The sequence below is a fragment of the Protopterus annectens genome, chromosome 12.part0 (genome assembly GCF_019279795.1).
Source record: "Protopterus annectens isolate FY-2018-M chromosome 12.part0, PAN1.0, whole genome shotgun sequence".
Lineage (NCBI taxonomy): Eukaryota > Metazoa > Chordata > Ceratodontiformes > Protopteridae > Protopterus > Protopterus annectens.
The window spans coordinates 150,420,526-150,447,682 of NC_056746.1; the positions used below are offsets into that span (position 1 = coordinate 150,420,526).

A 27,157-nucleotide genomic window follows, 5' to 3' on the forward strand; every position below is an offset into this window, starting at 1 on the left:
CTATAGAAGTAGCCATAGCTCTGGTAGAATGAGCTTTGATAGATGATGTAAGTTGTTTATTCAAGAAGAATAGGCCTGAGTTATGCAATCTCTGATCCATTTTGAGATTGTAGCTTTTGTAATGGTTTGGCCCAATTTATTATCTGAGAAGGACACAAACAACTGGTCTGACTTACGGTTGCTGAGTCCTGTCTAAATAGAAGCGTAATTGCCTGTGAACATCCAATTTATGGAGAGTGTATTCTGCTTCATTAGAGAATTTTGGAAAGAAAACTGGTAGCTCTAGAGATTGTTGAAGACAGAAACTAGAACAGACTTTTGGGACAAAGGATGGATTAGGCCTAAGTGATACTCTATCCTTGTGGAAAATCAAGTACGGTGGTTTAATAGACAGGGCTTGAAGCTCTGAGACTCTTCTTGCAGAGGTAATAGCCACTAAGAATGCCGTTTTCCAAGACAGATATTTTAATTCGCATGTAGCAGCCGGTTCAAAAGGGGAAGATGTTAATGCGTGAAGCACCAAATCAAGATCCCACGGAGGTGCAGGATGAAAAACTGGTGGTCTTAACAGACTGGCACCTTTAATGAACGTTTTGCATAGTCTGCTGCTCATCAAAGGAGGATCCGTGGATTCATGGAATTTAGAGATAGCAGCTAGTTGGACTTTAATAGTTGAGACAGAAGATCCCTGATTAAACAGGGATGTTAAGAATTTCAAAACCTCTGGGACAGGAGCAGTGATAGGGTCTAAGTCCTTGAGTTGAGCCCAGATAGCAAACCTCTTCCACTTACTGAGGTACAATTTGTTAGTGGTGGGTTTGTGGGCCAAAGATAAAATGTGAACAACTTCCGGGTCTAGTGTGTGCCTTCTAACTAAGGTTGGAAGTGGAGGAGCCAAGCTGTCAATTTTAGAGATTGAAGGGACTGATGCCAATGTCCCGACTGATGGATTAGCAAATCCGGGATCAGGTCTAAGGTCCACGGATCGTCCACTGCATGCTTTTTCAGGTAAGGAAACCATATCTGACGAGGCCAGTATGGGGCAATCAGAATCATTGAAGACCCCAGTTGAGAAGCTTTTTGAATAACTTTTGGAAGGAGTGGAATTGGAGGAAAGGCATAAAGTAGCCCTGTTGGCCAAGGTTGTGCTAGAGCATCCATGGCTGGTACTTCCTGATGTGGAATCAAGGAGAAGAACCTCTGGCACTTGGTGTTTTGTGGAGTTGCAAATAGGTCGCAGCACGGCGTCCCCCATCTCTTGAAAACATGAGCTGCTACTGCGCGGTTTAGAGACCATTCGTGAGGAGAGAGAATTGTCCTGCTTAATTTGTCCGCCAATACATTTGACTTTCCCGGGATGTGGGTCGCTACCAAGAAGCGGTTGGTAGCTACAGCCCATTCCCACACTCTCATGGCCTCTCTGCAAAGGGGGTACGATCTGGTCCCTCCTTGTTTGTTCAGATACCAAACCACCGACATGTTGTCTGTGTGGATGGCGATGATGCCCTGAGGAAGAAACTTGTGTAAGGCCTGTAGGGATAGAAGTACAGCCCTCATCTCCAACACGTTGATGTGGAGAAGAGCTTCCGAAGCCAGGAGCCCTGAACTAGCCTGCCCAGACAATGTCCCCCACCCTATCTGGGAGGCATCTGTCGTCAGGGTAACCACTGGGAGAACAAAGGGTTTTCCTGATCCAAGTGGGATGTCTGAAGCCACCAGCGAAGGTCCCTTTTGCATATTTCCGTAATCATGATGTGATGATTGAGGGAAGATCCTGAAAGGACCATTGAGTTGACAAGAGCCACTGAAGAATCCTCATGTGTAATCTTGCCAGAGGAACTAAAGAACCGTGGCAGACATTGAGCCTAAAACCTGTAGGACCATCCTGGCTGGGGCTTTGGATCTCGAGATTAGAGCTTGAACTTGGCCCTGTAAAGTTCGGATCCTTTCGGCAGGAAGAAAGACGCATCAATCTTGAGTCTATCTCTGCTCCTATAAACTTTATGCTGAGAGGGCAGCAAGACAGACTTTGACCAATTGAATGTAATCCCTAGGGAAACACCCAGGAGATGGTGGCTTTGAGGTTGTCCATTAGTAGATGCCTGGTGGTGGCAGTCAGGAGCCAGTCGTCGAGATAGGGAAACACTTGGAATCCAAGACTTCTCAGGTGAGCCGTCACTACTGCCAAACACTTGGTGAACACCCTGGGGCTGTGGTGAGACCAAAGGGCAGAGCACAAAATTGGTAATGACTGACTCCCAGGCTGAAGCGCAGATACCTTCTGGACGCCTGATGTATCGGTATGTGATAATAGGCGTCCTTGAGGTCTATGGAGCACATCCAAACATCCTTCTCCAACAACAGAAGAATGGATTGTAACGTGACCATTCGGAATTTGGATTTCGTGACGGATTGGTTCAGTCTGCTGAGATCCAATATTGGTCTCAGGTCCCCTGTCTTTTTTGGCACTAAAAAGAACCTGGAGTAATTTCCTGATCCGATCTGGTCTGCGGGGACCGGTTGGATGACTCCTTTTTCTAGCAGCTTTAAAGCTTCTGCGGCTGCTATTTCCCTTTGACTGGGTGGTGGGTCCGGGATTCTCTTGGACGGTGGGGTGAGTATTTGAATGGGATGGTGTAACCTCCGGCAATGATCCGAAGCACCCATCTGTCCTGAGTGATTGACTCCCAGGCATTTAGGTGCTTGGCAAACGACACCCGACTGGCTCCGGAGCAGCACAGCCGGGCAATCCCTCATGACGTGTGGGAGGCTGAAGAGCCACGAAAGGACTCGCGGTCTCCAGAATTGCGGGGCCCTCTGCCGCCTCTGGGACGGCGTCTCCTGAAAAATTTCCCGCCCTCTGCCTCTGGACGGGGAATCTTCCTGCTGTTGGGAGAAAAACTTGCGAGATTTTGAACCACATTTTCCCTCCTTTAGCCTTGGGGTAAGGCCGAAGGGAGTGGAATAACGGGCACCCACGGCAGATAACGTTTTCCCTCTTGCTCACAGCGGTAAGGGTGTCTTACACCTTGGAACCAACCAATGAGGACCCACCCAAGGGAGCGCCGACGGAGGAAGACCCGAAGGCTTGCGCAAACTGACACAAGCGGAGCCAGGCTTGTCTCACGAGAGCCACGCCTGTGCCTGCCGCTCTACCCGCCTTCGCCGCATAGGAAATGAGCCTCATGGACGAGTTAGAAATTGGCGTAGGATAGCCAACTGAGAGCTAACGGACTGGGCTAGCTGCTCAGGTAGGTTACCCGAGAGGAATCTGACAACTCCTTGACCAGATCCCTCTGAAGCCTGGTAAAATGTGCCAAATAATTCAGAGACCTTAAGGTAAAGGCCGCTGAAGTCAGGGTGCTTCCGCACCTATCCATACTCCTAGACTCCTTATTAGGAGGATGGATGGACGTTGAAGCCTCTGCCACGTCCTGTTGTGTAGCAGATGCCACCACCATGGCATCTACAGCCACGCCTTTAGTAAGGAACTCCTTCTCGGGGAGCAGATAAAAATTTATTTGGACGAGAAGGGACTGGTTCCACGGTATCTGGATGTTCCCACGCCTCGACAAACTAAATCCAGAAGCTCATCGAAGGCGGAGACACCCAGGAGGCGGAGGGCTGAGCCCCAAAGGCCTTGAGGAGCACTGATTCGTCAGCAGAGGGGTTTGGATATCCAGCCGCCTCGTTGTTTGAGGATCTCTAAGATGTCTGCAAATGAGACATCATCCGAGGACGACTGGGACCCCTCCGCATCATCCATATCAGTGTCCGATGTAATAGACTCGGGGAGTCCACGTGCTTCCTCTTGCACGATCTCTTCCTTGGGGGTTCCTCTGAAGACAACTCAAGAACCCTCAGGAGGAGGGAACCCCACTGGGGTAACCTCAGGCCTCGGGGCTCCGCTGGCTACGGACAGGGGAACTGCCAAAGACCCAGTCTCCACGCCCAGGGAAGGTGCTGGTAAAACCGGAGAGATGGCGAAGAGGACTTGGCCAAGGCACTCCTCATGGCCCTGAAAGCCGGACCCCAGAATCCTGGGAGTGTCCGGACTCGAGCCGTGATAGCCGACGGAAGTCCCGCAGCCGGCACCGAGGGAGGCTCGGAACCCGAAGCATAGGTCCCAAACATCACCCCGGGTCCAGCCGAAGAAGTCCACAGATTAAACTCGGACCCGAAGGCCCGGGTTGGAGTAAGGGTCGGAGCCGACCCTGAGATCTCCACCGGCTCCAACAGCACCTGCTCCGACGGAGCCGAAGCGGTCAGAGGAGGAATGGCAACGGGTGGGCCAAGGTCATCGGCTCCAAACCAGCTGGGTCGGAACCGAAACGAATTTTGGAAGACTGGGGACTGGAACAGTCTTTGGAGCACCCTGTCTATATCAGAATCCGACATCCTCGAAGACCGAGAGGAAACAGAACGGGTTCGAGAAGGCCTTCCATCGGCCCCAAAGGGCTAGGGGACCGGCTCGGCGACTCGATGAGTATCGGCGCCGAGGAATACTCACAGCAGATTCCATCGGTGCCGAGGTAGACTTGGCGCCGAGGAGGAAGTGTCTGAGCGGGCGACCCTTGTCGGCTCCGAGCAGTGGAGCCGGCGAAGGTGACCCGCCTCGATGCCCCAGCCATCGGCTCGAAGCCAGAGGAGTCGATACTGGTGGCATCGAGGCAGACCGTTCAACCTCGGCTCAAGTCTTTGGAGCCGAAGGAGAGGCCTGCCTAGGTCTCTTGGCAGTCGGATCCGACGGACTGGTCGGAACCAAGCCCTTTCTTTTGGCGGAGCCGGAGAGGATGCTAAGGCTTCTTCAAAAGAGGGTTTAATTAACCCCTTAAGAATCAATTTATTTTTCCTCTCCTGGAGGACCCTTGAGGAAAAAGCGTGACATACGCTGCATGACTCCTGCAAGTGCTTTGCCCCTAGACAATATACACAGAGCAAATGATCATCAGTAATAGACATCTTAAAACCACATTTCGAACATTTTTTAAAACCCGAAGGCCTAGGGGTTTGAGACATGATGTTAAACAACTTTTTGACAGGAAATTAAACAACTATATAGATATAGATATAGATTCGCTTGTGATAAATCTAAGCTTACAGTTATAGTTTAACACAAACACTACCTGTAAATGACAGGGAACTCTAAACTACTAAAGACTTGAGACCCTGAAAAGTTTTCAAAGGTTGACCGGGAAGGCCCTGTATGTAAGGGGGGCCGAAAACAAACTCAACCCAATCACACACAACAATTTTCACAATCCAAACGTACACAAAGGAGCGATAGCCGTTAAAACAGCTTTTGTGACCAAAAAACAGCAAAAAACTGACAGAAAAGTAGTTAATAAAAGCTACTCAGCCCAGCCAGCTCGAGACCACGTCTTCGCAGGGAAGCGGCAAACGAGATCTGGGGGACTGGTAGTGGTGCATCCTGGGATATAGTAAGCTCAGCCAATAAGAGACTTCGCTCTTTGGCATAAGCGTGCCGAGTCGGAGCCGAGGGATCGGCTCCGAACCCATCATTCAGAATGTAGGCGAGATAGGATCACATAACATCTGTAAAACAGATAGCCCTTTGGGACAACATTTCATCAGTGCACACAATGCTAAACCAGATTGTTTACAAGTATGCATCCTGGAGAAAGTAAAGGTTTCCTTAGGAGAGGTTTCATGTATCAAAGAGATGCTGTTGAAAAAAGAAACTCTCTTCATTTTAAAATATAATACTTTGGAACCTCATGGGTTAAATAAGGAAGTAAACTGGAAATATGTGACTTAGTATTTTATTTAATTAATTGATTGTTTGATTAAACTGAACTTTATATGTATATATACTGTTGGAGATCTAGCCGCGGTGGTGCAGCAGTAGCGTTGTTGCCTCACAGCAAGAGGTTCTTCTGTTCGATTCTTGGCTGGAGCGCCTTGTGTGTGCAGTCTGCATGTCCTCCCCGCAGTTGAGTGGCATTCGAAAGACATGCGCAGAATGGGTGTGCCTTCGTTGAAGGTTGGGTGTCGAGCTGGCACCTCAGCACCGTAAAAATCTACTACCAATGATTAGCGGACCCCTAACCTGGAAAAGCTGAAAGAACAACATACTGTTGGAAATCTGCATGAATATATATACTCATTGAAAGCTTGGTGCCGAAGCGCTAAGGTGGAATTAAACTGCTGTGACTACTGCTTTGAGTCCTGTGTCAGTGTTTTATTTTACTGTGGTATTTATTATTTGTCTGTGCCAGACCTTCCTATAAGATTTCAGTACCTTGAGGGTTTCTATAACTACTACAAGCTTGCAATCTGCAAACTTAGCAAGCCAGAGGCCCTTTACATTGGCCCTGACTTCTGAAAAATTGATACCAAAGAGGAGCAGATCAAGCACAGAGGCATAGGGGGCTCCACTGGTAACAGCCTCTATGTGGAGGTGGTCTCTCCAATCCTAACTTCCTGGGTCCTGTCTGTGAACCAAGCTGGCTATCAGGCAAGTTATACAGGGGTTTATGCTTAATTACACAGGTTTGCTCATAATGCCAGAGGGGTGTTGGATCAAATGCATTAGGTAAGTCGAAGTAGGCAGTATGCACCATTTTGCCCTCATCCATTGCCTTGGCAACCCTTCTCAAAGGAGTCCACCAGGTTCAGTAGGCATGTCCTGCCTTTGACAAAGGCAAACTGGGTTGGGTTCAGTGCCTGAATGTTTTCCAAGTCATTGTTTATTATTTCCATAACAATTCTTTCCATGGCTTTGCATACGAGACTAATGGGTCTGTAGTTTCTAGGATCTGTTGATGGTCAGCCCTTGTGCAGAGGGATGATCATTACAGTCTTCTATTTGCATGGCATGAAGCCCATGCAAAGGCTTTAATTAAATAGCGACACCCGTGGCCCTGACAGGTCAAATTTCAGGTTATTTAGGAAGCATCTTGGGATGTTATCTGGACCCATGGAAGCTGCATTCTTGGCTTTAACAGTGCTTCTTAGACCAGATCCCTAACGATAGTTGGGAAGATTACGTTAGGTAGTATTTTCTGTGGGGAAGGTGGGGGTGAGATTGGGCTAAAGTAAGAGCTGAATTTGTCCAGCAGAAGACTTGCTATATCTTCCAATTCTGAGAGCGCGGCTCCATTTGCCAACAGTCTGGCACACTTATGTGCTGTCTTTGAGGTTTTTATTCACAGCTAAAGGCCTTACGGTTGTCCTTGGACTGAGATGCTCCCTCTACCTCAAAATTCGCTTTGCTGGACGTTTGTCCTATTTGATGTTTATTCTGTTTGATGAGAGAGAGTTTTTATCATATTTTCGATGCTCACTTCCTAATTTTAGCTACTGTTTTTCTTTTATTGTACAACCTGTTTAACTTTGGATTCCACCAGGATGGTTTGTTTTTTGAGATACTTTTAGGCTTACTTCTGATAGGCACAGCAGCTTCTATGCACTCACTGACATGGTTCTATAGACCTTCGTAAATACTTCTGCAGAGGCTGCTGTGGTATCTGGGTTTGGAGGGGCTTGAAATTTTGACAGGTCATGACTTAAAGGGTAGTTTGCCTGAAGTAGTCTCTGTTACTGGGTTTGCTGTGGTTACAGAACTGATTCTTAATTCGAAGGACACTGCTTTGTAGTCTGACCTTACCAGAGAGGGCATGGCACTTATGGGAGAATGCCCCCCCCCGCCATTTGCCACTTCCAAGTCCAATATGTTTGCACCTATAGTAGCCGTATGCACTACCTGGTCCAGGGCATTTGTGTTTACAAATTTTAGGAATCTCTGCACTAATATGGGGTAGTGTAGGATTCCCAGTTGAGAGAGATAATTAAAAGTTCCCCATGAGTATGGTATTTGGTTGAGTGGGGAGCGTCTCCAATAGGTCCAATTATGAGCTATGGGTTTCACAGGACAGAGGGTGACCTATAACCTTGCTGGGATATGGAATGAGACTGTCTATGGTAATCTGGATGTGGAGGAAAGTACAGTTTTGTACCTACCATAAATGTAGATGTTCGAGTGTATACACTGCTGCAGTCATTACACTTGGGTTATCCAGCCGTCAGGCGTTTCCCCAGTTGGCCTGAGTTTCAAAGTCTTGGTCCGGCGTCGGTTGCTGTTGCCTCCTCCCTGACGTCAGTGCAACAGGGGTATATAAGATGCAGCCAACGCCATTTTCTTCAGTTTTTCTTGCCCCAGATGTCAGGTGCCTCTAAATAGGTAGGCAATTCCAATTGCTAATAAAACATACATAAGAAAAGCAAAAAATAACTTACAACTACCAGCAAATACTCCCCATAGGTAATAAGGGTAGAAGACATAGGTACGTACCCAGCCAGTAAGAGGGGAAGGAGGGAGGGTAACCTGGACTGCAGCAGTGTATGCACTCGAACATCTACATTTATGGTAGGTACAAAACTGTACTATGTTCATCGTGTTACACTGCTGAGTCATTACACTTGGGTAGAATCCCAAAGCTGAGGTAGGGTGGCTGGTTCTATAAGGCATTAGGGGTGGCTATAAGGCCCTGCAGCACTGCAGTGGTGAAGCCAGCTCTGGATTTAGAGTATAGAGGCAGATGGTAATGCTTGGTGAAGGTATGTACAGAACTCCAAGTTGCTGCTTCCAAAATATCCTTGGTAGGTACTCCCCTGAGGTAGGCAGCTGAAGTGGCTGTTGCCCTGGTGGAGTGAGATCTAATGCTGCTAGGTACAGGTTTTCCATGGTATGTGTAGCAGAAACGTATACAATGTCCTATCCATTTTGAAATAGTCTGTTGTGAAATAGCTTTTCCCTGTGCTCCTGCAGCATATGCTACCAATAACTGCTCAGATTTTCTGAAAGCTTTGGTTTTGTCCAAGCAGAAGTGTAACTGCCTGTGAATGTCCAAAGAGTGCAGTAGTCTCTCCCCTTTATTCTGTGGTTTAGGATAAAAAGTTGGCAGGTGAATAGTTTGGTTTAGAGCCACACTGGCTATCATCTTTGGCATAAACGTAGGGTTAGTTCTTAAAGACACCCTCTCCTGGTGGAAAATGAGGAAAGGTTCCACTACCATTAGTGCCTGTAATTCTGAAACTCTTTGTGCTGATGTTATTGCCAGGAGCACAGCAGTTTTCCAAGAGATATATTTTAATTCTGCTGTGTTAGCTGGCTCAAAAGGAGGTAAAGTTAGTTTTTCCAAAACAAAGCTGAGGTCCCAAGTTGGAGTAGGTGCTCTACGGGGCGGTCTTATGTTTTTAGCCTCTCTGAGGTACTGTTTTAACAGAGGATTAGAGAAAATTGGTGGATCCGTGTTGTAATGAGCAGAGATGGCAGAGGCGCGGATCTTGATGGATGAGAAGGAGAGGCCTTTGTCCAGCATCTCAGTTAAGTATTGTAGTATCTGAGGAATGTTTGGGACAAGAAGGTCAAGGCTGTGAGCTTGGTTCCAGGCACAGAATCTCTTCCATTTATCTGAATAGGCTTTCCTGGTACTTGGCCTTCTGGCTTCCAGAATGACATCCATAACAGCTTTGGAGAGAGGCATTGCTTGCTTGACTAAGGAATCTTCCATGCAACTAGGTTTAAAGGTCTTTAGCTGGCTGTGTAGTATTTGATTGTTGTGCTGAGTCAGCAGATGTGGGATTTGAGGCAAAATCCAGGGTGGTTCTTGTGCTAAGCTCCTTAAGATTGGGTACTAGTGCTGGCGTGGCCAGTCTGGTGCAATCAGGATCATCTTTGGCTCTTCTTGCCTGACTTTTATGAGTACCTTTGGCAGGAGAGGTAGTGGTGGGAAAGCGTATACTTGTAGGTTCTCCCAGCTGAATGAGAGGGCATCCACTTTCCATGCTTGTGGATGGTAACTCCTTGTGCAGAATTTTTGTAGCTGGCAGTTTATTGGGGATGCAAACAGATCTATATCCGGGCTCCACCATTTCTGTGTTATCATTCTGAATATTTGTGGATTAAATTCCCATTCGTGGGAATCCATGATGTTTCTGCTTAAGTCGTCTGCCAGTGTGTTTTTCTCTCCTGGCAGGAATTGTGCTTGCAGATGAACTTGAAGGTTTATAGCTGTGTTCCACAAGGTCATGGCTTGTCTGCATAGGGGGTAGGAGTGAGTGCCCCCTTGCTTGTTTATGTACCACATAACTGTGGTGTTGTCTGTCTATCAGTAGTTGTCCTGGATGCAGCACGTCCTTGAAAGCTATAAGGGCATTTTGTACAGCTAGCATCTCTTTTTGATTGATGTGAAGATGCCTTTTTTCTGCGGGCCACGTGCCCTGAATACATTTGCCTGCCATGTGTGCTCCCCAGGAGTAATCCGATGCATCTGTTGTCAGTGTTTGCCTGGCTGTGGGCTGTGTAAAAGGCTGTCCCTTGTTGAGGTGACAAGCTTGAGCCCACCATTGAAACTCCTGTTGAAGGCAAGGGATTAGCGGTATAACTGTTTCCAAACTTTGACAGTGTTGAGACCATACATTCTTTAGGTACCATTGTAGTTTCCTCATATGCAGTTTGGCATATGGAATTAGTAGTATGCAGGATGCCATGTAACCCAAGGCCTGCAGAATTTTTCTTGCAGGGAGCTGGGTCTTTGTTGCCATCAGCTGAAAGTATTGAGTCAGTTGTCCTTGCTTGTCTGGCGTGAGAATAGCCATCTGGTCCGTTGTGTTCAAGCTGGTACCCAGGAATATAATCTCTTGTGAGGGCACTAGTTTTGATTTCTTTTCGTTTACTGTGTACCCCAGACAACTTAACTTTTTTACAAATGCCAGATGCTCTAGAAGAATGTTATTGCTCTCTGCTTGAATCAGGCAGTCATCCAGGTACGGATAAATTTGAATTCCTTTCTGTCTGCAAAATGCAATTACTGGTGCCAGGCACTTTGTGAAGACCCTGGGCGCAGTAGATAAGCCAAAGGGCAGTGCAGAGAATTGGTAGTGTATTGAACCAGCTATGAATCTGAGTTATCTTCTGCAGTTTTGTTTGATAGGGACATGCAGGTATGCCTCCTTGAGGTCCAAAGTCACGAGCCAGCATGGGAAGAAGCTGTTGTAATGTCAACATTTTGAATTTCGGAACACCCAGGTAAGTGTTTAGAGATGAAAGATCCAGAATGGGCCTCCAGGCTTTGTCCTTTCTGGGTACCAGAAAGAGTCTTGAGTAAAATCCTTGTCCTTGCTCCTGTAATGGTACCTTTTGAATAGCTCTCATATCCATGAGTGCTGTAATTTGTTTTTGAGCCTCTGCCCATTGATTCGGTGGCAGATTTTGCATTCCTTTTAACCTTGGCAGAGTTTGAAAGTGGAACCTGTAATCTTGAAATACAATGTTGAGAACCCATTTGTCTTTGGTGATCATTTGCCAGTTGTGGTAGAAGAGTGCCAGTTTTCCTCCCAAGGGGGCTGCCACCAAGAGGGATTTGTTTCTCAGCTATAGTGGGAAGTCATTGGAGCTGCTTTTTATTTGGTTGGGGCCTGTCTTCCCCTTCTTTCTGGCCTGATGCAACCTATTGTTGGGGCCTATAAGGACCTTGTGTTTGACCTCTACCTCTTGGACATCTGTATCTTCCCCTTTGAGGTCTGTCTGTAATTGGAAAGGACCAATTCTTAGTTGGCCAGTTTCTGCTAAATCTAGGAGGCTGAATCTGTAAGAAATCCTTCACCGTTTGCATAGATTTTGCCTTATCCTCCATTTTCTTTAATACCTCTTCTGCCTTAACTCCAAATAACACATCCTGCTGCAAAGGTGCATGCAATAATTTTGCTTTAACATGATCTGGTAATGTATGTTCTTTTAATCAAGCATGTCTTCTAATGACAGAGCCTGTAACTGCTGCTCTGCAGGAGGCCTCTAGAGAATCAAAACCACATTGCAAAGCATGCTTTCCCACTTGTTCAGCTGCATGCAATAAATCCTACATTTCTTTAAAATTAGGAGGATCTGATTCTGGAAGCATTTTCTGTTTAACTAAGACAGTAAAAATTGCTGATATTTTAGCATGTGAAACTGGCAATTTAAGGCTCTCATTGCTAAAGTTGCAGACGTATATACTTTCTTTCCCCATCTGTCTAATGCTCTGGAATCTCTGTCAGAGGGAACTGGATTCTTGGCTGATGAGGCCTTAACTCCTTTGGGTCCCTGAGAAATAGTCTCAGGGTCAGCTACAGGACTTTGATACAGCAATTTATGTGAGTCAGGGATTCTGCAGTATGTCAGGTTTAGCAGGGGCTGGAGGTAAGGAATCAGGATTTAAGCTGGATTCAGTATACACATCATCCACAATATCTAACACTGGCGAAATAGCAAGGGGTCTGTGTTCAGGTAATAAAAGGAAGTCTCTGAGCCTTTTCTTGGATTCTGAGTAATCCTGGCCTTCCCAGTGGAAATGCTCCCTCATGGTATGTAGGGTTTCCCCAAAGGAGTAGTCCTCAGGCGGTGAGGCTGATGGAACTGATTCCTCAGAATCAGAATCCTCATAAGGGGGGAAAGAATATCCTAGGTCTGAGGATGAATCAGAAGAGATGGACACCTGGTCGGATGAGTCATAGTCTGCATCCTGTCTAGGCCTTTTATCAGGAGGGGGATGGGACCCCCTGATCAGAGGATTAGGTCTTCGGCCATTTTGAGCATTTGTTTCTTAGGCATGGAGGGCCTGTCTTGGAGAATGCTGTATTTGTTTCTTTGATTTTAAAGGAGGCTTAGACTTTGCTGAGGGTTTAATGCTTAACTGAGTAGGTCTGAAGACACCCTCTGAAGCTGTGGGTTCCTCAGCTACTCCAGATTCCTCTAAAAGGTTAGTCTCGGTAGGCTGAACAACTTGTGTGTCCGAAGGCCCAACCATCTCCACGTGGGAGTCAGAGGCGGCCTGTGGTTCTACAGAAGCGGTCGTCAGGGGCTGCGAAGGCACCTCGCTGAAAACCGGAGAACCGGCGACTGGCCTAGAAGAGGCTTCATCGTCAGTTTTAGGCCTCGGATGCCTATCCTTGCCTTTGAGCTTTTTGTGTATTCCAGTCGTCGGACGTTCCGACAGCATGGTATAATTGAATTTTCTACCAAAATAATGGCAGGCAAAATCAAACCGACGTTTAATAGTGCGCTTGTTAAACCTAGCACAAAACAGACAACCAGTGACCTCGTGGTCTGGGCCTAGGCATGGGATACAATAGGAATGGAAATCCTTATGAGGTATTTGCTTCCCACAAGAAATACAGTTATTAGCTTTTACTGACATTGGTCTGAGGCAAGAAAAAGTTTCCCCAACGGGGTACTTAGCTTTGTAGAAGACTTTGGTTCTGGATTCGGAATGAAAATCTCAGGAAACGGCCGATCGGCACTTGCGAACTGCTTTTGCTTCGGGCACCGCACAGCAAGAAAGACTGAAGAAAATGGTGTCGGCTGCATCTTATATACCCCTGTCGCACTGACGTCAGGGAGGAGGCGACAGTAACTGACGCCAGACCAAGACTTTGGAACTCAGGCCGACTGGGGAACCACCTGACGGCAGGATAACCAAAGTGTAATAACTGCAGCAGTGTAACACGGTGAACATCGGCAGTGCATCACCCTGTTTAACCAACCTAGAGGTATGCTTGTTATTTACATAGATGGCGACATCTCCACCCTTAGTCAGGCTCTGTGCAGTTACCAGTCTAAATGTGTGAAAGGCACTTCAGCCTTGCACTGCTGTGCTACTCTCTGCAGCTGTAAACCATGTGTCAGTAATTAGACAGACATCTGCATTCTCTATGGTGAGGAAGGCTGGCAGGGAGTGCAGCTTCTTGTTAAGACGTGTGGCATTGAACAGTAACACCTTTAAATTTCCTTGGGTAAATTTTGCTATGTTGGAAGATTTGTCAATATGTTATTGTCTAAAAAGGCAATACAGGAGAGGACAACAGTTTATCCAAGGGAACAGGTGCAGGCCACCCCTGGTGAAGTTTAGGTTTTGTCAGTGTGGGATCAAATATATAATTACTACTTGCATCATTTCACACTACTTCAAATGTGTTGATTAATATTTGGCCATATTTATTTGTTTTGACTTATTTACAGTCACTGTCAAGGCAATCAAAATCCACCCCCAAATAAAAACAGTGCAATCTTCATTGATCTGCACACCTTGAACCTTGGTGAAGGAACTTCTGATGCTAGGGTTCATACATAAACAGTTCTGTTTATCGTATTCATTAATACTAATATTTGTCACTGTGTGAACAATTACTAGACCCGATTTTTTCTTCTTTCTTTAAGGCTTTTCTTTTACAAACATGTATGCACTGCCAGCAATATTTATGAGGTGTTAACTATATTTCTATCTACAGCAATGAAAAGTATATACTGGAATTTGGGATGCACATTATGGAACTTTTAAATGGGTATCGGTAGTTGTACAGATAACCAAGTACCAAAAATCTTCTAAATCACCTATTTTATTATTGAGACTTTAGCTTTTAGAAAAAAAAAACACCTTAAAACCACTAGAACGCATATAATGGCTAGTTATTTGACTGACTGGGACTTCAAAAGAATAGGAAACACCCAAGTCTCAAACTGAACCAAGTAATATTTTAACAGGATCAAAATAACAGTTCTGTGTAAGACTAGCTGAAAACTGAAACTTGTTACCATAATTCATTAAAGCAAGTTGCAGCCTAGATGCCTTTAAATCAGTTTCAGACAAAGTTTTCAGAAATAGCTGCAATGATATTAAGGTGCTAAGCTTTCAGACAGCACCTACTTGAGTTACTTAATTTGTTTCAAGCTTTTTTTTTTTTTTTTTTTAATTCTATTTTGTGCATTTTAAAGGGTTCTTTTTTTTGAGCTTCTTGTTTAACATCTGTATAGTCACACTTTGTCCACGTGCATTTTTGCAGGGTGTTCCATTTCCGGATAAATCCCTAGGACATGCTGCAGGTGGAATGGAAAGCCTCAAATGCAGGAGTGTACAAATGGGGGATGTGAGGTATGGAATGCGTGTGTAGGGGGGGGGACGTGGGGTATGGATTGTGCGTGGAGAGAGAGAGGGGGACGTGGGGTATGGAATGCGCGTGGAGAGGGAGGGAGACGTAGGGTATGGAATGCGCGTGTAGAGAGAGGGGGACGTGGGGTATGGAATGCGCATGTAGAGAGAGGGGGACGTGAGGTATGGAATGTGTGATGCACGTGTAGAGAGAGGGGGACGTGGGGTATGGAATATGTGATGCGTGCGTAGAGACTGGGGGACGTGGGGTATGGAATATGTGATGCGTGTGTAGAGACTGGGGGACGTGAGATATGGAATGTGTGATGTGTAAGTAGAGAGAGGAGGGGACGTGGGGTATGGAATGTGTGATGCGTGTGTAGAGAGAGAGGAGGGGACGTGGGGTATGGAATGTGTGATGCGTGTGTAGACAGAGGAGGACGTGGGGTATGGAATCCATGTGTATGCCAGAAATGCGTGTGCATGCCTTTTGACAGAATGGTGCCCCATTCATGATTAGTTCTCTTCCTTAAGTCCTCTAAGTGTCAAGGCAGGCTCTAAAACCCCACAGGCCCTGAATATGACAAAAGCAGGTATTGCAGAATGAATGACTTTGAAAATGTACTTAAAAAAAGAAACCAAAAGAAAATTTCCTGATCAATACCTCTATTCCTGCATACAAAATGGTGAAGCCAAATGAGAGCAAAGCAGTCTGGTTGTGTCCACATCTCAGTCTAAGCGGAGAATAGGTGGAGCTGTGTAATTTCAATAAAACTTTTATTCAGAGGGCACTTTTGTTGTATACATTTCTACTACAATGATAGCAGTATACACAGACAGGCAATGAACACCCTTATCCATGATATCATGTCCTCAGCTACTACCGGAATGCCAAAACTTAATCTGATGCAAGGTTTTGATAATAAGATTACATTTTCTCATGTTTGCTGCAATGTTTGATAATCCCACTATATCTGTCTGCATATGTAAGAGGGAGGACCTTCACAGAAAGTTTGTTCTAATATAAACAATCACCATGTTTAACTACCCTTAATTCTCTAACATGGTTAAAACATACCAAATTTGAGTGCTAGGTAGGCATGATACTATCAAACTCTTTGCAAAGTCCTGTGAGACGTGTATTTGTTTTATAAACAATGGGGTCCTGAATAACCAGGATGTTTTTCCTCTAATTCTACTCATCCCCACTTGTTCTGACAATGATCTGTGTCTATATGCTCCTCTCCTTTTTCCAGCGTGCATATGCACACTTAAAACTTGTCACACTCGGCTCCCCAATCGGACTATTTTGGGAATCCTCCGTTGTGCATTTTGCTTCTGTGTACAGCTCATCTATTTACAACAGTAAAAATGACAGAGATGGCACCACATGCAGCCTTACTAATATCTGATATAAAACAAGAGCATGACCTCAGCATTGGTATCCCAAGTCCATTCGTCTAACTATACATTCTAGTACCTTGTAAACCTCTGCCACTGCCATTTCACACAACCATGAATGATTCACTCTACTGGGAACTGCAACTCCTAGAACCCTTTTCTTCCCCTAAGGCTGCTCATGTCAGCATGCATGTTGTTTCTCCTACAGTGTCTAAAGTGTACAACCCAGCACCACTTTTTTCCCACCACTAACTGTTAGCCCCTAACCCTTCATACTGCAAGTCAAAATGTATCTCACTGCAGAAATGTCATTTGGTCTAAGAGCTTCAATATGCTGCAGCTAGAGAACAGTCTTGCATCTTAACTGTAGTGAACCATCAGATGCACATAAATTAATTGGGATCAGTCTTAACAATTAAACTGCAGCATTCCACATGCTGACTTCCTCCATTCAGCCAGCTAATCGAATTATTGTACACTTCCTCATTCCAGGCCCGATTCTCACACCTTTAACTTCCCCCACCAATGCATCAGAGACTGTGCATCAGAGGACTGGAAGTCCAAGTAAAATGGATTCACAGGGTGACTTCTGGTCACACTGAGGTCTGAATGGCAGAAAGTACAGTTTTGTACCTACCATAAATGTAGATGTTCGAGGATATCCATTGCTGCAGTCCTGACATATGGGTATTCCGCTGTCCACCATCGGCCCGAATACCAAAGGGCTAGAATCTGGCGTCGGTCATGGCGCTCGAGGCTGACATCAGTATGTGCCAGTACAAATGCGCATGACCGACGCCATACCCTCAGTCTTTCTTGCCTCAGACGTCAGAATGCAAAAAACACCACCCAAAACCCAAACCTAAATAAGGGGTAGGAGGGAGAAACTTGGACTGCAGCAATGGATATCCTCGAACATCTACATTTATGGTAGGTACAAAACTGTACTATGTTCTTCGTCTACCATTGCTGCAGTCCTGACATATGGGTAGAATCCCAGAGCAACGGAAACAGAGAGGATGGCCAACTAAATAGAATTAGGAGCTGCTAACATGCCCTGTAGAATAGCAGTGGCAAACCCAGCCCTAGACCTAGAATAAAGAGGTAAATGATAATGCTCAGTATATGTATGTACAGAACTCCAAGTAGCTGCCTCCAAAATGTCCTTAGCAGCTACCCCTCTCAAAAAGCAGTAGAGGTGGCCGTAGCCCTAGTAGAGTGAGGCCTGATCCCAGCAGGAACATCTTTCCCATGATGAGAATAACAAAAGCAATACAATGGCCAATCCACTTGGAGATAGTGTGTTTTGAAACAGCTTTCCCTTGTGAAGTCAAAGCAAAAGAAACAAACAACTGTTGAGATCTTCTGAACTCTGTGGTTCTGCTCAAATAATATCTTAAATGCCTATGCACATCCAAAGAATGCAAAACTTTCACCCCTTTATTTTGGGGGTCAGCAGAAAAAGTAGGCAAATGTATAGATTGGTTCAGTGCCACATATGAAATTACTTTAGGCATAAAAGTAGGATTAGTACGTAAGGAAACTCTGTCATTGTGAAAAATCAGAAATGGTTCTACTGCCATGAGGGCCTGTAATTCAGAGACCCTACGAGTAGAAGTAACAGCCAACAAAAAAGCAGTCTTCCAAGACAACAACTTCAACTCAGCTGTAGCTGCAGGTGCAAATGGAGGCAGAGTCAGCTTCTCCAAAACAAAATTAAGATCCCAGGCTGGAGTGGGAGCTCTTCTCGGGGGTCTTATATTCTTTGCCCCTCTAAGAAACTGTTTAACCAATGGATGAGAAAACAAAGGAGGGTCACATTCATAGTGAGCAGAAATAGCTGCAGCATGCACTTTAACAGAAGAGAAAGACAATCCCTTGTCTAACAAAACAGTCAAATATTGCAAAATACAACTCAAGTTAGGCAATTTAACATCAAAGCCGTGAGCTGCACTCCAAAGAAAAATCTCTTCCATTTATCAGCATAAACTTTCCGAGTAGTAGGGCCCGGCTCCCAAAGAACATCCAAAACTTGTTGTGGAAGCTGCAGGCCTTCCTTCCTCAAAACTGAATTCTCCAGGCTGTCAGGTAAAGAGATTGCACCCTGATATTGAGAAAATGATTGTCCTCCTGAGTCAATAAGTGAGGAAACTGTGGTAATGGCCAAGGTGTCCCATGAATTAAACTCCTTAAGAGAGGGTACCAATATTGTCGAGGCCAAACTGGTGCTATCAGAGTCATGCGAGGCATTTCCCTCCTGACTTTCAACAATACCTTTGGAAGAAGAGGCAAAGGAGGAAAGGCATACACATGCAGGTTTCTCCAGCTGAAGGATAGTGCATCTATTTTCCAGGCTTTCGGATGAAACAGCCTTGTGCAAAACTTTGGCAGTTGATAAGTCAGAGGAGAAGCGAACAGATCTATGTCTGGAGTTCCCCAAGCCATGGCCAACTGCAGAAACACCTGATGATCCAACTTCCATTCGCGAGGATCCACAATCTGTCTGCTCAGAACATCTGCTAAAGAATTTTGTGCTCCTGGCAGAAACTGTGCTCGAAGAGTGATGTGCAGTTTTAAAGCAGTTTCCCATACTAGCATTGCTTGTCTGCACAATGAATAAGAATGGGTTCCCCCTTGCTTGTTGATGTACCACATGACTGTTGTGTTGTCTGTTCGAATCAACACCAGTCCTGATTGAAGTAGGCTCTTGAATGCTTCCAAAGCAAATTGAACTGCCAGCATCTCTTTCATGTTGATATGTAAATGAAGTAGCTCTGGGGCCAAAGGTCTTGAATCCATTTTCCTTCGAGATGAGCTCCCCAGGCCGACTCCGAGGCGTCTGTCGTTAATATCTGACATGCCTCTGGCTGGGTCACAGAGAGTCCCTTGTTTAGGTGACATTCCTGAGCCCACCACAGAAATTCTTTTGTATGCAAGGGAGAATCTGAATGACAGTGTCCAAATCGTGGCTGTGTTGAGTCCACACGCTTTTGAGATACCATTGTAACTTCCTCATATGCAGTTTGGCATTGGGAAGCACTAGAATACAAGATGCCATGAACCCTAAGGCTTGAAGGACTGTCCTTGCAGTCAGCCTGGACATTACTGAAAGCTGTTGGAAGTATTGATGAAGATGTCTTTGTTTGTCCAGGGTAAGAAATGCCATCTGGGTTGCTGTATTCAGTCTCACACCCAGAAAACACATCTCTTGTGAGGGTACTAGACTGGACTTTATTTCGTTCACAGAATACCCTAGGCATCTTAAAACTGTCATTACATAGTGAAGATGTTGAAGAAGTTCTTGCTTGCCTTGAGCCAGAAACAAACAGTCGTCCAGATAAGGATAAATTTGAATTCCTTGTAGTCTGAAAAAGCAATTACTGGAGCCAGGACTTTTGTGAATACCCTGAAGCAGTAGACAAGCCAAAGGGCAATGCAGAGAACTGATAATGCAAATTCCCATTCCGAAATCTCAGGAACTTCCTGGAACTGGGCCCGATAGGAATGTGAAGATAGGCCTCTGTGAGATCCAGAGTTACCATCCAATGAGCCCTGCCCAGCATAGGCAGCAACTGCTGCAACATTAACATCTTGAACTTTGGAATTTCCAAAAAGGTGTTTAGAATGGACAAATCCAGAATTGGTCTCCAAGTATTTACTTTCTTTGGCACTAAGAAAAGACGGGAATAAAACCCTGTGTCTCTTTCAGCAGAAGGTACTTCCTGTATTGCCCTCCACTGAAGCAGAGAAGAAAATTTTTTTTTTTTTTTTTTTTTTTTTTTTTTTTTTTTTTTTTGCCTGTGCTTCCAGTCTTTGCTGATGAGGCACATCTGGCATACCTTTGAAAGGAGGGAAAGTGTGGAAATAAAATTTGTAGCCTCGATTTACAATGTCCAATACCCATTGTCCTGGGTAACCAAATGCCAATACTTTGCAAAAAGTCCCAGTTTTCCTCCTAGAGGAACTGCCAGCATGGCAGAGTCCGACAGCTGAAGACGCAGGTCATTGAGTTTGTTTCCGAAAGGACTGACCCCTGCCCTCCCCAGCAGAAGGGGTAAAAGAACCCAAAGTCCTAGGAGTAGCAGGGCCCTGAGAGGAAGCTCTACCCCTACCTCGCCTAGACCTGCCCCTAGACTGATAATCTGAAGAGGGAAAAGACCACCCTTTAGCAGGCCAATTCCTACTGAACTTAGGGGGCTGAACCTGTAAACAATCCTTAACTGTCTGCATAGACTTAGCTTTTTCCTCCATTATTTCAAAACTGATTCAACCGGAGGGCCAAAAGAACATCAGACTGCAAAGGAGCATCCATAATCCGAGCCTTAACATGCTCTGACAACGTCTGAACTTTTAACCAGGCATGCCTGCGAAGAACTAAACTAGTAGCAGCCACCCTGGAAGAAGCCTGTAAAGCATCAAAACCACATTGCAAAGAACGCTTACCAACTTGGCCTGAAACATGCACTAAATCCTGAAGCTCTTTACATTCAATACCTTCAGATAAAGCATCAACTTTACATTTCAATTGGCCCAGCAAATAATTTTGACAATGTAAAGCACTCATAGCTAAAGTGGAAGAGGTATACAACTTCTTACCCCACCTATCCAGAGCTCTAGCATCCATGTCCAAAGGAACTGGATTCTTAACCACAGCAGCCCTGACACCCTTGGGGCCTTGAGTAATGGTGTCTGGGTCAGCCCTAGGACTCTTGTATAAATACTAGTGAGCTTCCGGTACCCTGCAGTATCTATCTGGTTTAGCAGGGTCAGGAGGCAGAGAGTCAGGGTTAAGAGAAGCCTCAGAAAATACATCCTGAACAACATCCAATACAGGGGGAATAGCCAAAGGCCTATGCTGAGGCAAAAACAAGAATTCTCTAAGCCTTTTATGAGAATCAGAATAATCCTGGCCTTCCCATTTAAAATGCTCCCTCATGGAATGCAAGGTTTCAGAAAAAGAAAAATCTTCAGGAGGGGCGAGAGGAGGAGAATCCTCAGCCTCTGAATCAGAGTAGGAGGGAAATCCTGGAGCTCTTCCACAGAAGAATCAGGGTCATTGGAAGACTGATCCAGACCCTCTATCCCTGGCTCTACCCTGGGCCTTTTCTCAGGGGGAGGCATAGAACCCCTAATTAAAGTAATCAAATCCTCCGCCACCTTAAACATGTGCTTTCTAGGAGCTGGACCCTGTGGACAGACACCAGCAGGGGCAGAATTAGATTTAGAAAGGCTTTTACTATGAGAAGGGGAGGCCTAGAAACTCTGTGAGGGAGGGAACCACCGACATGAGAAGCCCCTTCAGCCTGGCCTACAACAGGAGAAGCCACTTCCTGAAGTAGCAAAGGCTCCCCTTGAGACTCGCTAAACTGTCAGAAGGAGCCGTTGAAGTAGTCGGTGGCTCTACCGAACCGGCGTCCGCAATGGACTCATCTTGTTTGGACCGCAAAGGATTACTCCTTGCGTTTTTTAGCGAACTGGGCGGAGAATCCGGCGGCATGTTATAATTGCACCGTTTACCAAATACTAGCCTAGCACAGTCCAAGCGGCGTGTAATAGTGCTCATCAAAGGCAGCACAAAGCGACACCCAACAACGCCGTGCTCAGGCCCAAACAAGGAATACAGAGTAAATGGTAATCCCTATGAGGAATCTGTTTCCCACAAGAAATACAGTTATTAACTTTTTCTGACAGCCGGTAATACTGAGGCAAGAAAGACAAAAGTGTCCCCACGGGTACCAGCCCAGCTTGGTCTCGGTCTGAAACTTCGAAAACCGACAATTCCAGAAAGCCGAACGGCACTTGCAAACACTGCTTCTGCTTAGGACCACGCGGCAAGAAAGACTGAGGGTATGGCGTCGGTCATGCGCATTTGTACTGGCACATACTGATGTCAGCCTCGAGCGCCATGACCGACGCCAGATTCTAGCCCTTTGGTATTCGGGCCGATGGTGGACAGCGGAATACCCATATGTCAGGACTGCAGCAATGGTAGACGAAGAACATCTGGATCAATCTGGATCAGCAAGTCTTATGCTGCAGGAAGGCAGTATGCTGTCCATCTCGCCAGACACCATCGCAGATCTGCACCAGCCTATAATGCAGAACCTTTTCCATAGCCTAATCTGGGATGGAAGTAAGCCTAACAGTGATGCAATTTCCATTTGTTTCCAAATACACCTTTATGCTACAGAAGTAAAATATTTACCTTATAATCACGTGGCATCACTCCAGTCTGCAAGGAGATACTGCGTAAGCTAAAAATTGCACAGGGTCAAGACTTTCAACATCTTTGCAAGTGGCTTGTTTGGACACTTGTGCCTTCTCGCTCTCTCTGAAGCCCCCTGAGTTTCTCCTCTATATTTACTGTCTATATGAACCCATCTCTACCCTCGTTGTGTTCATGTGCTAGAAACCTACACTACCATTCCTCTGAAAATATCAAAGTGAAAAATTCACGCATATTTCTGTCTGGTCTCAAGCACTCAAAACTCCAACAAGAATTTAATATCACTTCAGTTTCATCCGTTTCCCCTCACGGAATCTATTTTTGGGTCCTTAGGCCCATATAACTATCAAGTCTCCAGTGTTCACATCCAAGAGCAATATCTTAGACCCATGTACCCCATGCCATGGCTATGATATCCACATTATGCATGAAATACAAGGCGTAATCATACACAACTACAGGAACATCCACAACTAAGCACCCCTCGTTTGTAGAGCTACATGTCGAACAGGCGAGTGCAGAAGTCATAAGTTATAGTCCTATCCATGGACTGGCTGTAACCACTCCTTCCCAAGCTGGGCAAACTAGCACTTGCTGTTCAACCCCTTTTCCTGTGCCAGCTAGGTAGAACGGCTATAGCCCTTTATACTACAGACCTGGTGGTTTCCCAGCATCTCAATGTTCTCCTCTTCACCTCTCATTTCATTGGCTATTTAACTTCTACAGCTTCTTTGGCTTTCCATATGACTTTTGTGGAGTTTTTTGGTAGCCTTCTCACAGTTGTCACTACTCCTGTGTGCCCCCTTTCTCATTTATAACCGCTACAGTCTTAAGTCTGTCTGTAATCCAGTCACTTCACTTCCCAAACCTCTTTTTCCTCAAACAGTGTGCTATTTCCCTTCATGTCATTGTACTAAACATGATAAAATACCCAGGTATCCCTATAAGCTGACCCTTACACCCAAGTAATGGAGTTCCACTTCCATCCATTCCATAGCCCAAATCATATAAGCTGACCCTTACACCCAAGTAATGGACTTCCATTTCCATCCATTCCATAGCCCAAATCATATAAGCTGACCCTTACAACCAAGTAATGGACTTCATTTCCATCCATTCCATAGCCCAAATCGTATAAGCTGACCCTTACAACCAAGTAATGGACCTCCATTTCCATCCATTCCATAGCCCTAATCATATAAGCTGACCCTTACACCATTTCCATCCATTCCATAGCCCAAATCATATAAGCTGACCCTTACACCCAAGTAATGGACTTCCATTTCCATCCATTCCATAGCCCAAATTGTACAGCAAATCAAGCCTAAACATGTAGTTTAACTTAAATGAAAACTTCTGGGAGACCAGATCTTTAACTGAAGTAATAATTACATTTTTTATATATCAGTCTTGCAGCTTGTTACATTTTTGATGCTGCATACAATTTGTGAACAGCAGTAAAAAAAAAAAAATCAACACCGAAAAGTTGAGACAAAACATGTCTGTAAATACTAAACCTCTATATAACATACTCCGTGCCTAACAGACACAAGCAGGCCTTGGAAGCTTACCATATTGAAAAGTGCTTCCTCTGTGGATTTATCAGCTCCATTTTTATGGCTGGCAGAAGATTCTTCAGCATCTTCAATATCACTTCGTGATGCACTAACCTGTGGTTGGCAGAAACAAAAAGGAGAAGCGCCATCAAGATCACCCAACTAATCACAGACTTTCAAGACTGACCAGACTATAAATAATAAACTGTACAAGGATTGTGTATAGGTGAAGGGGTAAGACACTGCACAGGGAACAGACCTCTGATCTAGACAGACAGCTGTTGCTTTACAAAGAGTTATTAGAAAACAACCTCTCCAGCCTCTTCAGTAAAGTACCATAATGTAAAAAGCCGAAGGGAAACATTCAGCAAAGCAAACAGGGAATCCAAACCCATAAAACAAGAAATAGGATTTAAACATAATACTGAAAACATTACCAGGACACAATTTTTAATAGCCAGTGTCTATCTCATTGTATAACACAATTCAGATTTTTCAGTTGTTCAAGTAAATGCATTCTACATCCTCGACTCATAATACGAACAAAATGACTAAGTGCACACAATACCAATTTAGTAAGGCTCAAATCTCCACCTCCCAAGATGCCCAGTATTAAGGCTGGCATATTACTTAAATACACTGAAAAAGGGAGCAACAGTGGGGGAGGGTTAACTGAAGAAGCACCGCCTTTAATCCACCAGTGTACAGTATTAAAAAGCTGCATAGGCACCCTTCTCAAGTTTAAATTTTACCTAATAAAATTTGCTTTACCCACATATTACTAAGACAACTTTCTACACGACACACACTGTGACCCTGCCTGATGTCTACATTTGTCAATTTGCATGTTCTACCCCCAGCATACACTCTCACACACCCATACTCGATTCACAGCAGTACTATTCTCACGTGTGGAGTGGTTAGTCTACAGCCAGCTTCAAGACAACTCAGAAACTAAGGAAGGTGGGTGTGGTCGTACACATTATTTGTATATGACAGGACAAGGAGCATCATCTTCCTCAACTTTAAGACAGAGTCCCAGGTTTACCCTCTCTGGTGAATACTCATAAAAGGTGCCTGTAAATGCAATATTTCAAAGGGAAATGTCAAACTTAAGGGTACACCTAAGATTAAATATTTTACAGAGGGAGAGAAATGATCTATCAACCTAATAAGGATTATTATTTGCCAAAAATAAGGATAGACTCCATTGATGAGGCATGAAAAGTCTGCCAAAAGTTTTTTTGTTTTTGGTTTTTTTTTTTTTAAGTGCTCATTTTCATTAAATTTTCATAGGTTCATAGGTAGGTACTAGGCTATCGGCCCTAGGGCCTATACAAGCCTAGCCAAAAAGGTACCCTGGCTTTCACCACCCCAGAAAATTATTTTTCTGTGCACCTGTCGAGCAAAGCCACAGAGGTGATCCCAGGGGTGAATTTCCTATTTCCCATCCAGTCATCAAGATTTTTCTTGAAGAGTGCTAATGAGGAGCTTTGATATAGATAGATAGTTTGTTCCAGAGTATGGGAAGTCTCTGGGACAGGAATCTATCCCTCCAGCATGTTCTCTTTATTGTGGTGACAAGGTTTTGGTCCCTAGAGGGTGTAGCTCGGAGGGATTGGGATTTCTTTAAGTGGAGCATGTCCAACAGCTCTGGGTTTGACATAGCTTTGTATGTTAAGCAGAGATCCCTTCTGAAAAGACGATAAGTGACAGAGTAAAGCTGGAGTTTTTTGAGACTGTCTGCGTAGGGCATCTGCTTGAGGCAGGTAATCCTCTTTGTGAGGTATCTGTGGGGCCTTTCCAGTTGTTGTAGATGCCTTGTGAGGTACATATCAAAAGGGGTGTTGTACTCTAACAGGTCGAATGAGTGATGAGTAAAGGGGAACAATGACCTCTTTTTTCCTGGATGAGAAACCTTTTGTGATGAGGTATGCCACTTAGAAGGATTTCCTGACTACTGTGGTGATGTGATTATCAAAGGAGAGAATACTGTCCCCACCTGTGTCCCAACGTCTCTTATCACACTTTCGGTGTTAAGCAGACTACCACCTATGTAGTAGCAAATGGGTACAGAGTTTTTACCAAAGGGGAAGACAATGCACTATTTGGAATTCAGCTTGAGGCCATGGCTTTGAAACTCAGGCATCTGTCTCATTGAGGCCCTTTTGTAGGATGTCCACATCATTAGGAGTTTCGATTATGGCTCCTAGTTTGCAGTTATCTACGAACTTCGTTAGCCAAAGACCTTATGTGTTAGCCTGTACTTCAGAGAAGTAGATACCAAACAGGAGAGGACCCAGAACTGAACCCTGTGGTACTTCACTATATATATATATATATATATATATATATATATATATATATATATATATATATATATATATACATATACACCTCCGATTCAAGACTTTCAGACCACTCGAACGCTGAGGAGCAACTCCACTCGGATACCACAGCAAACAGATCTAAGTCATTTGATCAGTCCAAGGATTGAGAATAGTCTCCCCCAGATGAAAACTGCATCATTTACTTTGAACTAGTCATCCTTGTCTTCTGAGACCTCGGTGTCACGGCTTCCTGTCATGTTAACTAGCTCCCGAATTGAGTCCTTTTCGGAATTTTTCAATCTCACAGACAAGACTTTTTCCAAGGACATTTTACATATTCTAAACATGGGGTTCTCCTTCATTCCAGCTCAACGAGCTGAAGTTTCTTCTTTGTTACTGGACCTAAGATTGTATGCCAGAAAGCTTAACTTAAAATTAATGTTTTCTAAGGCTCACTCTGACAGTGATGATGACGTATCACAGGATGTTAGTAATACTTTAACAAAGTTACTTTCTAAGAAAAGCTTATTCAATCCACCCCTGTGTAACACGTTACATATTTTTTTAAAAATATGTGAAAATGACCTGCATAAAATGTTACTTACTGATTGCAAGAAGAAATGGTTTAATATGTCTTTGTCTCAATTGTCAGCACTGAAAAGTTTACAGTCTGATAAGTCTATTAGAATTATGAGAGCAGATAAAGGGGGGCCCCCG

At 44.8% G+C, this 27,157-nt stretch overlaps 1 protein-coding gene across 1 annotated transcript in view; it reads right to left on the reverse strand.

Annotated features, from left to right (window-relative positions):
• Positions 1 to 27,157, reverse strand: part of RRN3 (RRN3 homolog, RNA polymerase I transcription factor) — a gene marked incomplete in the record, with an annotated part of 604,791 nt that overhangs the window by 398,172 nt on the left and 179,462 nt on the right. The window contains 1 exon segment of the mRNA XM_044089174.1: positions 24,126 to 24,224. Coding sequence (XP_043945109.1) covers positions 24,126 to 24,224 — 99 coding nt within the window.